The sequence below is a fragment of the Gallinula chloropus genome, assembly GCF_964237585.1.
Source record: "Gallinula chloropus genome assembly, chromosome: 3".
NCBI lineage: Eukaryota > Metazoa > Chordata > Aves > Gruiformes > Rallidae > Gallinula > Gallinula chloropus.
The window spans coordinates 50,181,785-50,196,400 of NC_140087.1; the positions used below are offsets into that span (position 1 = coordinate 50,181,785).

At 40.0% G+C, this 14,616-nt stretch overlaps 1 protein-coding gene across 1 annotated transcript in view; it reads right to left on the reverse strand.

Moving 5' to 3' along the window:
* Positions 1 to 2,078: 2,078 nt before the first annotated feature.
* RMDN2 (regulator of microtubule dynamics 2) overlaps positions 2,079 to 14,616 on the reverse strand; it is a gene marked incomplete at its 5' end in the record, with an annotated part of 47,706 nt that continues 35,168 nt past the window's right edge. The window contains 4 exons of the mRNA XM_084261266.1: positions 2,079 to 2,759; positions 3,843 to 3,890; positions 13,179 to 13,259; positions 13,348 to 13,401. Coding sequence (XP_084117392.1) covers positions 2,706 to 2,759; positions 3,843 to 3,890; positions 13,179 to 13,259; positions 13,348 to 13,401 — 237 coding nt within the window. The 3' untranslated portion in view covers positions 2,079 to 2,705. The remainder of the gene's footprint in view (positions 2,760 to 3,842; positions 3,891 to 13,178; positions 13,260 to 13,347; positions 13,402 to 14,616) is intronic.

Below are 14,616 nucleotides of genomic sequence, written 5' to 3' on the forward strand. Positions count from 1 at the left end.
TTGCAGGGCTTTGCGAAGTTACCATCAGGATTATTTTCTCCAAATGCCTAATCTAAAAGTAGGCAATTACTTCTTGTCCTATGAACTTGGGACTTGGAGAAGATGATTTGGGGCTTTTTTTTTACTGTCTTCTTCACAACAGCTTTTTACAAATGTGAATGCTCCTTTAGTCGTTGCTCCAGCAGACTAAACAGACCAAATTCTTTCAGCTTTTACACAAAAAAAATTGATGTTGTCTAGCAATCACATCTTTCTTGTCTCTCTCTCTTGGGCTCCTTCCAACTAGCCCCCAGCCTCCTTGAAAAGTGGTGCCTGAAACTGGATCTAGTATTCCAGCTCAGATCTCATTAGACCTTATTAGGCCTAATTAAAGGTTGTTTCATGTGAATTTAATAAGGAATGCTTATTTATTCAGTCTAGTATGAAATTTGCTTTTTCAAGAAAACATGACAGTATCAACCCATGGTTAACTTGTCACTCACTGGAATCCTTTTCCACAGAATTACCATAGGAAGCCAGGCCTCCTCCATCCTCTATCTGTTACTTACTTCAATACAATACTTTTTATTTGCCTTCAGTGAAAAAAATCCTATTATGTTACCCAATTTCAGCAATTAATTTAAACAACTTCTCGTCCTAATCTATTCCTTTGATACACTTTCATCCCTTATTGACAATAATTGCTTGTCAATCCAATATCTATTCCATAATCCAATCTCTTTTATAAAGAATATCGATTAGCAGAAAATTGAATTAAGTAAAGAGCTCCTTGTTACATTCTCCTAGGTGACAGTGAAATGCTAACATTAACCCTAAGTACAAATCACTCCTGGAGATGCATTTAGACTATGATCCCTGCACTGGCTATGAAAATGGCAAAAGCAGTCTTTACCAAAAGCCCCTTACCAAACTCAAGACGTGTCACCTTTGCAGCTTCTCTCTTCACAAGCCCATTATTCTGTCACAGAAGGAGTTGATTGATAGGGTTTCTCTCATACAGTATTTCCCCTTTTCTTTGAAACGGCATATGAAAAAAAGAGAACTCTGGAATTGAAAAAGAGCTGTAGGAATTATTTTCCCTCAGAACAAACATTAAAACCAACTAAAACACATATTTCACTTTGTGGAGATCTTTGGGATAATGAAAATCATGACGATAACAGCAAGAACTCAGAACCAGTTCTTAACTTTCATGTTTTGTTTGGGGATAGCTCACTCTAATGCTTTCATGTCTGAAAACATATATTAAACAAAACTTTTGAAAAAATGGTCAGCCTCACTTTATGAAAGAAATGCCTGTACTTTATGAGGAATCAGGCTAAATTCAAATGTGACTCTACACATTTGTCTTCTAGCCTACTGCATCTATTGCCTTCCATGGTCAGCAGTTAAAGCTCATTCTTACTATGCGGTGCTTCAATCGTACGTGTACGTACTCATTCACATCACTTTTTAGATTTTTGTTGTGTTGACTGTGGTTTCTACTTGCTAATTTCACTGTTCCCTGTCTCTCCAAAATTAAAGTCCCAGTCTCTACTTCAATATATTGGTGCCATGTGAGTCCTCCTTGTCTTAGCCATAAAATGGTCCATGTTATCTTACACACCAAGGAAGTCAAAGGAACATACAGTTGTCCTTATCCAGTTGTATTTCTTCTAATAGAAACACTTAACCTCTTCCAGATACACTCCCTGCATCTAGATTAAGAGTTTTAATTAAAAGCTAATGAAAACTGACCTTTATTTTTCTACAGACTTTGGTGAATTCTGGATCGGTCCATTGATGAACAAAATTCTTTCCCTTCCTGTCACATTTTACTGAAAACATTGCTATCTTACAAACAGAAAGAAGTAGTAGCTCTTTAATAAGTCTATTTTTATGTAGGGGTTATGTTGTATAGGTCATATAAAAGTTTAGTGATGGTCACATGATGGATTAGGTTCTCCAAAAACACGTGGATGCTACCATGAGGAGGCAACTGTTCAAAGAGAAGGACCCAGGATTCACAAATTTGAGGGATGACCTGTAACAAATCTGTTAAACATCACAACTGTAATAGATTCATCTGAACCACTCCATTTCATTGGTCTGATTTTTAATATTGTACTTGATGTTTAATATTTAATATATAAAGTTTTCACATTTCAATGTAAAACCAACAGTAGGCTTAAAGTAAAAAGAACTTTGTGGAGGCAACAGCTTTTTCTTTCACTTCAATAAGATCTTAATTTTATAAGAGTAAAGAAATCTGTAAACATAAGCATTCACGATTTTCTTCTGCATACATCTCTGTAAATTGGTTGATACAAATATAATTTACTATAGAAACATGGTTTTGTTTGGTTTTGCTACACACAGTTCTACACTGGCATCACATACTAGTTGATCAATCTTTCTGGATTTTGCATTCTAACCCCCAGTATGTCCATTGCCAGCAGCGGACTTTGTGTTCAGAGAATCAGACTCACAGTGTCAGCAATCTAAAATTAAACTTCAGTACAAGATTATAAATAATCAGAAATGAATGCATCATTTTCTTATCGTAATTTCCAGATGCTTAAAGGCCCTGATCCAAGCCAACCAAAATCAATGACAGTTTTCCCACTGGCTTAGCTGGAATTCACCCGCAGTTCCCAGTTGCTGTAGATTCTCACTTGAGTTTTGCAATTTTTATCACAGCACGAAGAGTTAAAAAGTGCATCATATCACAGCTTCAGTGTAAGAAGTAAAGCCTCTAAGTCTTTCTGGGCCTCTTTATCCTAAAAGAAACAGACAATCATGCATCAACTTAGATAGGATAAATCCCTTCGTTTGCCTGATACGTGCCTATCCACATTTCTCCCCTAACAAGACAGAACACACAACTGCAACAGCCCCAGAACGTATGAGGCTGTACAGTAAGTTAATTTATCAGTGATAGCAAAAATAAAGTTTCAGCTGAAAACAAGAGCCAGATGGCAGCCCTCCCTTTACAGCTCTGCTAAAGCACTTAAAACATTAGCCACAAGCAGCCTTCTCAGCAGAGCAGTAAGCCTTTCAGCTGAGGCCACAGCTTTGACCCGTGTGCTTTGCAGAAAAGTACTGCCTTGCCTTACACTTCACACAGCCTCGCAGCATGACCGCGTGCGGTTGTTCTAAAGATCTTTCCCTCATCTTTGCTAATGTTTTATTATATAATTAACAAGAAAAAATTGGGAAATGCAATTAACAGCATAGGTTAGATTGTGGTTTCAGCGCATACAGCTATACTTACCTGTAGTAACCACCATAGACTGACTACACCCTTAGTATCTTCCAAACTGATGTTGTGGGCTCTGCCTACACTATAGGGCTCATAGCAGAGTGGAGACAATGTGGGAGCAAGAGGCAAGTAATCTGCTATGCTCAGAGCCAGTGTTATATTTTACCTCCTAGGACAGAAGGGAAAGGCTCCTTCTAGGCTGACGCCTAAGTGCACAGTTTGCACAGGGCTTTAAACCAAACCCAGCCCACAGATGCTTTTACAGGTAACCAGTGGCATATGTTTTGGCTACTCCTTGTAGAATCTGTTTGGAAAGGGGTACATGCATATGAGCTTGTAACCACAGCAGAAAACTCCAGTGCTATCCTTCTTTTGAAATGTCTCCTGGATATAACCCACGTGCTTTACTTGCCACAGCAAAAGTCCTAGCTTGCAAAATGCACCTCAGTTTTAATCCACATTTCTGAAAAGCCAGCTCCCCGTACCTGCGGGCTGGTAAAGGTCCAAACGCCCAACACACACACCCATGTGTGCTTAGCAGTGCAAGGCAAAAGCACTTGCAGATGACAACCTTTGTGCAAGTATTTCCAGTGACAGAGACCAGTATTTCTTTCCCAGATAACGCCACAGGCAATTCTGAAAGAAAATACTGTAGACAGACAGTGAAGTAATCACTGAATTTCAGGATCACTTCATTATCCAATCAACCAAAGAGCTGGAACAAAATACAGGACATTTTAAAATACATTTTATGGGTGAAGAAATTCCTGCTTCTCTTTATTTTGGTTAGTTGTCTATAATGTTATGCAGGAATACAGAAGAATATTGAGATGATAGAAACCATATGCCAGACATGTCAAACTACATTATATTATTGGTCTGGATTAAGGCATTAATACATTAGCTGGACACTTCTCTTGGAGTTTCTGCCTTGCTCCCACTGGCAACAATAGGCTAAACTATCTGCCTAATCATTTATCAGAGGCCTTGAAAGGCACACTCTGCAAAGCCAGTAAGCTCTTGCCAAAATAGTCTAACAGAAGGAAATGTCACACTGAATTCAGCATCCCCTAAACTCCACGTCACTACAGGCTGCCCAGAGCAGCACCCTGTGGTTTTCAATAAAAACTGGAAAACTCAACATTCGTATCCATTTCCTGATAAATTCAGGGAAAATACACTTTTCTGTACTGATAAAGTCAACTTGTGAAAGTGATTCTAAACTCCATTAAACAAAACAGTAAAGTCCCAGATACTGCCCCCTGTTATTAAGAAAGTGAAAATGTGTCATTTTACCTGGTCCTTCTCTTTTCACACTTTCCTAAGCTGAAGATGATAAATGAGCAGGTTTGCTCAGATCTGAATGGTGCTCAGCTTTTCATGGGTTGGCAGCACTCTTTACTCACTTTGCAGGACACAGCATTTTAAAAATATATCTCCAAAGAACTCCATACAATCATCTCTCTCCTTAGAAGCAAAGGATTTTATAGGGCAATGAGTTTTAATGAGTTGCAAAGGTCCCAAAAATATTGGGCAATCTTTCCTGAATCTTCCTCTAGGCTTGGGGAAAAGAACGAAACAAATCCGTGATTGTTCTAAGAACCAGCTGGAGAAGAAACTGCAAACGTGCAGCAAAGCCTCCTACCTCTGGGCTGCCAGTTCTGAACAGGACTACATCAGCACAAGCAGGAATTACTCTTGTGGCAAACTACTTAGCGGGCTGCATTACTTGTGCCAGCAGCTTCCAGCCAGTAAGAACAACTCAGATGGCAAAAGCATTAAAAAAACAAGAAATCAGTAATGGCATTAAAAACAGAGCTGAGAATGGCCAGTGAAGGGACCTATTATATCACCTGTGGACAGAGTTTTTCCAAACCAAGAGGTGTGTCACGCTGAAAGGCGAGAGAAGCCACAACTCTGCTCCATGTAAGAGTCTCCAGTTTATCAGGACGAAGATTTCATTAATGACCAAAGCTTGACAGTTAATGGGAAGACAAAGCCCTAAACCCTGCATTTGGCCAACTCTCTCTCTCACTAATTTCTGGGTGTGTGGCTTCATAAAACTGAACATTCAGGTCAGCTTTTTTTTTTTTAAATAAAAAGAAAGAAAAAAGATGCACAGGCTTTGATCTCCTTGGGAGCATGACAGGGAGAGGAAGAGGTGCAAGTCGTAGGAGGAATGCAATATATTTGCGTCAGTCCCATTTGTTCACCCTGAGGCTCAGTTCAGCACTGACTGAATACACAGCCATTTCCAACCTTGACTTTCTCCTGTCAAGGCTTACATTTACTAAACACTTCTCGTATCATTTTCAGAGTTGAATATGAGTTCAAAATGTTCTGCACAGTGCTACACAAAAGGTATTCAAATTACAGGGTCAGTGACTGTATTTTCCCCTCTCCCTATTTAGTTGCTTTTCTTTTATGTTTCATCATCCACAGGGAATATGCACAAGAAAAAAAAAAACAACAGCCCTGGGAGGCCAGAGACTGAACAAGGGAAGAAAGAGAGTTGAAAACAAGAGCAACACAGAAGAGAGAGCTGGTGGGAAAAAGGCAATGTTGGGTTAGCTAGAGGTAGCCCAGATTTTGTCAGTAAACTTCTGCTGAAAATATTTGCTGATAAATATATGCACACACAGGCACACACTTATAAATGTGCATGTAAAAATTAAACAGCAATTAGAGACAAAAAGATAATGATTTTACCTTCCATCTCTGCTAATTATTCCCTTATGCGCTGAACACACTCAACCAAGGCACTGCATATGTGTGCACTTGTTGACAAAGTCCCAACTGTCAACAGAGAATGAAACACCCCCATGGCCACAGCCAAAATTGCTACACCAGCCAACTATAACATAATTGTGTGCAACCACTGCCAAATCCCAAGCTGACATGCATCCTGCAGGGTTTCATTGAAGTCAGCGGGGCTGCATGGTACATTAAATGAGCTGGGCTGCAAGGGTGGTCCAAAGCTGTACTCTGATATGCAGTAACAGCAATGAGGTGCTGAGAGCCACCCCTGATTTGGGGTACAGCTGTATCGTTCCTTCACAGCTCCAGAAGAAATCCTGGACTCTAACAGTAGATAATCCCAAACATGTACAAGGATTGCCAATGAGAGACTAATAGCTCTTTGTGGTGGGTTGACCCTGGCTGGAGGCCAGGTGTCCTCCAAAGCTGCTCCATTACTCCCCTCCTCAGCTGGACTGGGGAGATAAAATGTACTGAAAGGCTTGTGGGTCAAGATACGGGCAGGGAGAGATCACTCACCAGCTGCTGTCATGGGTGAAATAGACTCCCCTTGGGGAATATGAATTTAATTTATTACCAATGAAATCAGAGTCAGATAATGAGAAAATAAATTTTAACACCCCTTCCCCCCTACCCCTTCCTTCTTCCCAGGCTCAGCTTCATTCCCAATTTCTCTGCCTCCTCTCCCCCAACAGAGCAGGGGGATGGAGTTTGTGGTCAGTTCATCACACCTCTCTCTGCTGCTCCCTCCTCCTCAGGGAAAGGACTCCTCACACTCTTCCCCTGCTCCAGTGTGGGACAGTTCTCCAAGAACTTCTCCGACACAATCCTTCCCATGGGCTGTTCTTCACCAACTGCTCCAATGTGGGCTTCCTACAGGGTCACAGCCTCCTTCAAGCATCCACCTGCTCTGGTGTGGGGTCCTCCACAGGTGCAGGGGGACAGCCTGCCTCACCATGGTCTTCTCTAGGGCCTTCAGGAGAATCTCAGCTCTGGCGCCTGGAGCGCCTCCTCCCCCTCAAGACAGACACTTGTTGAGGTTCTACTTCACCCTGCATATTGTCTCTGAGACAATATATTTCAAGCTCTTGAAAGCTTCACTTTCCCTGGCCACTCTACAAAAATAGGAAATGAGTTGCAAACATCTTCATCCTGCAGCACACCACCACCTCTGCGAATATTACTCCCACTCTCCCCCGGCATTGTCAGCACGCCAGCAGAGGAGATACACTCTGCAGATTGAGAAATAGTCTATCAATCCACCTTGCTGCACTAAGAACTATGCTAAAATTGTGTTACCTTCAATAGGACATTGAAATGAATACTTTGTGATAAATGATCAAACTTAATAATGAATACAATAAGCTCAGCATTTATCAGGATAGACTTTATCCTTATGTATGAAATTACCACACTACAAAAAATACCCTTTTGGTTTTTTGAATCATTTTTGAGAGGAAAAAGCAGACAATACAAAGAAACCTCTTGGCAAGAACTTTGAAAACACGCAGATCACAAATCAGTCTGATCAGTAAGACAGAGAAAACACAGACTGTATTCTCCAAAGTGCAAAATAATCTAAAATATAGGAGGTCTCAAATTCTTTCAGCAGCTCTTTCAAAATGTCTCATTTTTACCAGTATTTCACAGTCTGAAATCTGATCTCCTTATAATGAGCTTTTAAAAGGCCCATTCCCTGAGCGTGAAGCACTCATATTCAGTGTAAACAGAATCACTAATTAAGGAATATTTTTTTAATGTACATCCGAAAATACTTTACTTTTTGGGCTGGTGGAAGCTGTTAGGAAATTCTTGTTCAATGCCAGAAACAGTACAAGCAGGAAAACAATAGCCTCATATTCCAAATGCACACAAATGTGAATACTTCCATTAGCTTGTAATTGAAACCCCATGCACTGTTGCTTGGCATTTGGAGAACAAATGTGTGTAAAATCGAAAGGAAGAAATACCCTCTGAAAACAGTATTTCATATTGAGCTGATGATGTTGAGAAAAGAAAATGTTCTGTTGATATGAAAACAAAACCATTTTCAATAAGGTTAACACTAATTATTCACAAAGTTTTGAATGGTAGGTTTTTCACAAACAAATCATTATTTGTACCTACCCTTCACTTTAAAAGCAAATCTAAACCACTTTTTCCTTCTTAAAATCTTACTTCAGACAGATGAAGACACCAGCTTCAGGTGAGATCTACTGGAAATATCACAGCAAAGTCTGCTACTTATGATCAATCTATGATGGCTGGAGTAGGCATTTCTTGGAAAATCTGTTGTGGAAAATTCAAGATATACAAATGTTCCTTTTGCAATAGGACCAACTGATGGGTGCTGAAGATTATATTCTGCCCTCTCTTCCATCCCTCTGTAACTCCCATTCTAGAAATTTAAAGCAATAACCAGGGGGATCAAGCATGACAATGTAAAAAAAAATGTAAGAAAATCTTATGGGCATGATTTCTCTTCAGCAGCTGCACTCATGTGTAAACACTCAACCATTGTTCCTGCCCATTATTACATTCACCTCCTCCTCCACATGGGCTTTTCTAGAGTTTCCAGTGTCACCAAGGCTGAACTGAAGGCAGAGCCTCTGCTCCCTGCCATTCTACACTTGCAAGAAGGGAACGCCACAGTGATCAATCTCGGTAATATCTAAATCTGATTCGTGAAGTTCAACTATTGCCCGCATTTCTGATTCCTAGGAAAGAGGGAGGGGGGTTGAAATTATGATTATTATATTATTTTAAATCACCAGTAATTTTGTGAAACAGATTCTTAGCTTCAGTAAAGCTTTTTATCTGCATTTTAAGTATGTGCTTCAGCAGCTCTCAGTGTAAATAGATTTGCTTTGCATTCTTCCTGCCTTGCTGTCTTCAGGTCTTCCAAGGCAACATTCTTTGTGATATAACTGCTACTTTATAGATTCATTTTCAAAAACATTGTAGAGAACAGAACCTTTAAATTTTCATGTCTTTCTCTGCTAGGCTGTTAAGCCTTTGTGGTGAGCTTACTGGCCCCACAAGCACAAAGTTCCCTTTCACACCCATGCTCACCTCCAGATGCAAGAAAAATATAATTTCTTTCCTATTATTGAGAGTTTAATTTTCTCCAAGTTCCAGCCTTGAAAATACCCAACAATCTTCTCATAAGCAAAAAATCAGTGTCTTATTTCCCTTATGTGCAAAGCATTATGTGTTTAATCAAGCACACCCACCCGCTCGTTCTGTCCTTCTATGCACTTATGTTTCCAAATTTAAATCACATTTTTCTCCCCAAAATTAAAGAAGTGATTTTTTTTCCATCACAGTAGTCCACCCATCTGGTTTCGACAGCCCTTCATGTAGCCACACTCACCAAGGCTTTGAGCGCACTACAAAGTCATGAGTCTCACCAAGGGTAATACAGCATCTACTAGATAAACAGAGCAGCTGTTAGGCACTTCCCAGTAACTCACAGCAGCCCTGAGTGTTAGGAACTCTTTTTCTGAAGGGGTGAATGTTTCCCAGGACCCTGAGGTTATCCACCTGGACAGCAACCAGAGCAAGGCAGGACAATTTAATGTCCAGTGCACCTCCAGCAGTGCAGTACCACTCTGCAGTATTTATGGCCAAGGAAGGACTATGATTCATTGGCGGTTTTTGTTTGGAATACAGAGGATAAAGAGAAAAGCCTCTAATGTAGTACTGTAACATCAGTTTCATTTTCCAGATGTAATTTGCATCAAATTGTCTGTATTTCCTTTCAAAACAAAATAATATAATAAAAAAGCATGGAACAATTAGTTAAAAATGTGACAAACTATTTTAAAATATGGGTATTAAGACATAGAGGAGTCATTCAATCAGAACTTGTCTCTGCTTCTATGATTTATTTGGCATCCTTTTTTCAGATTCAGAATAAGGTTGAAACTGACCATCTGATTTTTTTTTTCTTTAAGAAGAATTACCTCTGTTTGGAAGCCCCTTCACCCCTTGAATTAAAAACATACTCCGTAAGTGGTAGAACAGATGCACAGAAAGGATATTTGGATCTGATACAACATTCAAGACAAAAATCATTTCACTTAACTTGAAATGTTACATGAAATGAATCCTAGACAAAGCATAAAAGAAGTGGCCTGAGTTGGGCCAGCTGAGAATTTGACCTGAGGATTAAAATGAGCTATTGGCTATTTTACTGATGCTGAGCACCTCTGGTTCTCACTGAAGTTACTGGAAACTGTGGATGCTCAGAAGCAAAAAAAATAGTAAAACATTGTCTCCTCTTATTTTTCAAACTTGTGCTGCAGGATGCTTTGTATCATGAAATTCTATACATTTCCTCAACATGGCACCTTTCCAGCAACTTTGTCTCTCAGCCTGCTGATTTTTTGCCTTTATACATATACATGTTTCTCAGTAGAAGCCAACATTTAAAAACAATAACAGAATTCTCCTGCCTGAAGAAAGAGAAAATTCACATGAGAAACTATGGTTACACTTGGGAATGATGGGTTGTGCATGACTCCCACAATATACCACACTGCTGACAGCCCTGAGGTCCTGTGCTGTGGCAAACTGAAAGAAATACTCAGGCTGCTGCTGACAGGCGTTTCCCATTTCAGACCACGAGCTCCACCTTTTGCAGGGCTGGAGGCAATTTATCAATATCACTTTATCAATACCCGTTTACTACTGTCTCCCCAGTGTCTCTTTAGCCTTATTATGGTCTCTTCCTTCCCAAAAACTAACCTGACTAAATGTTATTCCTGTGCACAGCTCCAAGCTCTGACCACTTCAGTTCCAACACGTTTCTCTCAAAAATCAGTTACAGTCTTTCTCTAACACAATAGGCAAAATAACCTGTAAAATTCTAATTCAGATGGGACTTGAGGTAACAGCATGAGCAGAGTTTGTGTTCCAGATCTCCATCTTACAGTAATTCCTTTCAGCATGCACTTTGAGCTGACTGCATTTTTAAAAATAATTTTGCACACTATTGCCTCAATGCCATATTTCCCTGGAATTTTTCTTTCTAACTATAAAACACATCACAAATAAGCAAGATAAAGCAGACAAAACTGTGATATCTATCGAATTAGTCAAATCACAGTAGGACAAATCATTTTCTCCTCTTCAGATGGGCAAAACATTTTTGGGGCCCATTTGCCACTCTTTCTTCTGTTCACAAACCGGTATAATTCTTACTCTCATCACCACCCTGCTTGCCAGAACACACACACAACCCCTTCAGATTGCTCCCACATTCCTGCTCTCACCTCAGGATCCCCCCACATGCCTCAGATCTGATACTTCAGGAAGGCGATGGGGGGCTCCTTTTACCAGGTACTAAGCTCATCCAGATGGCCCAGGAGGCACTGAACCCCAGTTCATGTTTAGAGTGATAACACAGACTTTAGAGGCAGGATTCATTCCCCCTTAACTGCACAGTGGAGGAGTCAAGTGTCTCAGCAGATAGATACACGTATCTTACACATATCTTCGCATTCAGTCTCTGTCACCAGGGCACAGAGAGGCAGGATGAGGCACCTGGATGCATCTGTCTGTCTCCACCGAGTGTAGAGGGAGCCTCAGCAATTACCTTTGGTCACCAAAAGTTTGTCCAGCTGCTGTTAGCAAAGATGAATCCCAATCTATGCCACCTCTATACTTTTTCAAGGAGTCTTTATGAAGGTGTTGAATGACTTCCAGTTTACTAAACACAGGCAGCCTTCTGTCCTCCAGGACTTTCCGGGATGTAAGTTTGTCTGCAATTTTACCAGATAGCTTCAGAGTTCATTGCAAGATTACCTGGCCTGGAGTGAGTTGAAGGCAGGATACAAAGCCAAACAACAAACAAAAACTGACCAGCTCAATCAGTGTGGATGTACACAAAGCAATTTCAGTTGTATACTCTCTCCCTTACACCAGGGAGACTATCGGGCCTAGTTTCTATGCAAAGATGTAAGGTACCAAAGGATGGATAATTTATAGCAGACTTTCCTGCACTTTGGAATAGGCAGGTACATTTCAACAGTAAGTAAAGAATGAAGCAGAGTTAAGAGATTAATAATATCATATCTGTATCAATGCATATTTAAAGAAACACCAAACTCGAGCACTGATTGGTATGAACTGTAACTTGGGCCAAAAATAAAGGCCACCCAGGAGCAGCTGCTGGTGAGGCATGCAGTGGTCTTTCTTCCCAGCAGGAACGCTCGACATAAACATGTTGGTGCTCCACACACAGTACTTATTGTCAATCAAGTTACAGAGCTGTTTAATGGTCTTTTTCCTTTACTTCAAAGAATTAAATGGGATAGGGCCAATTCATCTCTGGAATCACCTCTCTCTCTCTCTCTCTCTCTCCCTACCACATCTGCTGTGCTCAGAGGGGGTCCCTTAGGCTGACAAAGCTCAGGTTTGAACTCGTCACGCTCTGGGATGGTAAGACATTTCCAGTCATAGGTCGGTAATTATGGAACTTGCTTCTACATGAGATCAGACAGAGTGAACCTTCTTGCCATGACTTGGTTTATATTTGAAAAATTAAACCTCTTAAAAATCTCTCAAATATCTGTAGAAATTTTGTGTCCACATACTAAAATTACTCTAAAGAGCCTAAAAAGGAATCCAATAATCTCTTACAATAACTACTTTCCAGCAGATGTAACTGGAAGAACTGTGCCTCTTTAACTGCACTGCTGTTGAAGACAAAGGCAATCTTGAATAACTGATCTGCCTCTGCTCTAGCTGACACATCACCCCACAGGCCTTGACATGAATCACAAACCAGTGGCTTTCAGGAGCAGAGACAGAGACAAAAATCCAGAATGCTTTCAAATGACGATATGTTGGTCGGGGCCAAAATTTCAGGACAACTAGAGTGGCACACTGAACTGCTTATGCCTGAGACAGTCTGAAGAAATGGCTTGAATTATAGAGTGCAATTCAGTTTTGACAGCCTCTGACACAGACAAGACCATGACAGTTCCCCAAAGATTTTTTTGTTAAAGCTGTTGATACAGACAACTGTAATGAGCCAACCTGGAGTGGGGGAAAAAGGAAGATTCTGTGTTCAGAGGGAAAAGTGAAGTGTTATGTTATTCCTGACAGCACAATAATGCGTGCCAAAGACAAGACAGCACTCACAAGAGAACAAGTTATCACTCTCAATACCCACCTCATTAGTAACTGAGAGAATTGACAGTGCAGAATCACAGTACTTCAGTGCATTGTTTTTCTGGCCAAGATCTTTGTAGCACTGGGAAGAAAAAACATTTTGTTTCCAGTCAGACCACTGTGAGAATACTAGAGTCAACAAATCATTATTTTTAAAAGAACTTGGTTACCTTGGCCAAATACACATAATTGCATTTGGAATATCCTGGATGCATTTCTTCTGCCTAAATAATGAAAAATAGGAAAGAAAATAGATATAAAACTTGAGTGTTGAGATTTATGTGGTCTGCCTAGCATTTTTAGTAATGCACTAAGCTTTCTAAAATATTAGACTGAAATCATCCCTACTGTGTGCACCACAGTCTGCTCAGAATTAAAAAAACAAAACATCAAGAAAGCAAGAAAAAACAGAAATCCAAACCCTAATCCAGGTACATGAGGTGCTGATAGCTAACACATTAAAAATGGTTCTGTACTTCTTGCAAATGTTCTTCCGTACTTCTCCTCTCTCCCTAAGTGCTTTGTAAAGACACTGGATCATTCTGTAGAAGATGTACTGAATACATTCACTTATACAGTGGGTTGGAAGGCACTGATTTCCCTAGATTACTAATATTTCCTCATCAAAGAAATTATCAAGCATTGAATCAGTAACACAGAAGCTTGAAAGACGAGTAAAAACCTTACTAATTGTCTATTAACCAAGAGGCAGCTTTAATCAACAAACAGCTTTTTTGGGGGGTGGGGAGTGGGGGGAATAGCTTCAGTAAAGTTTATAGTAGCTGTAATGATTGGACCAAAATAATGCTGCTTTTGTGACAACTGTGTATTATCAAACAATTGAAAAAGAAACCCAAGCAGTTGTCTCTTACAAAGTAATTTTTTGTTGCAGAAGATGACTTAAAACCACAGATAGCCTGCAGCCCACCACAAAGTAGCCTGAAGCTGAAGTGAACATTTCAAATTATTTTTACCACCTTTGGAGTTTGACCTTGAAGATAAAATCTCTTAAGCAAGGAAGACAGGAAAAGGTTTTATTGCCCCAAATCTGGAGATCATTCTATCTTTAAACAGACTGAGGACACAGAAAACAAGCACTTTTAACAGCGAAGAAAATATACTTGTCCAGTTCCTCCAAGAAACTGTCTGAAAGTAATTGCAGTGTTGGAAGTTTATGCTTTGAATTCAGTCAAGTGAAAACCTTGTGTCTTTCAGCTCCAGAAGTAGAAATTATTCATAAAAAAGACACTGAAAAGACACGTTTATTTTATTCATGTGGTGTTTTCCCATAACTGCGTCCAAGGAGAATGCCCAGAAACAGGGACCTATATTTACAGAGCTTTCTCTTCTACTTCACTGCAAGGGTAGTTTCACCTCCACAGATAAGAAGAAATGCTTCTTCTGAAAATCAATAAAAAGAGCTTCATATCAGAAAAAAA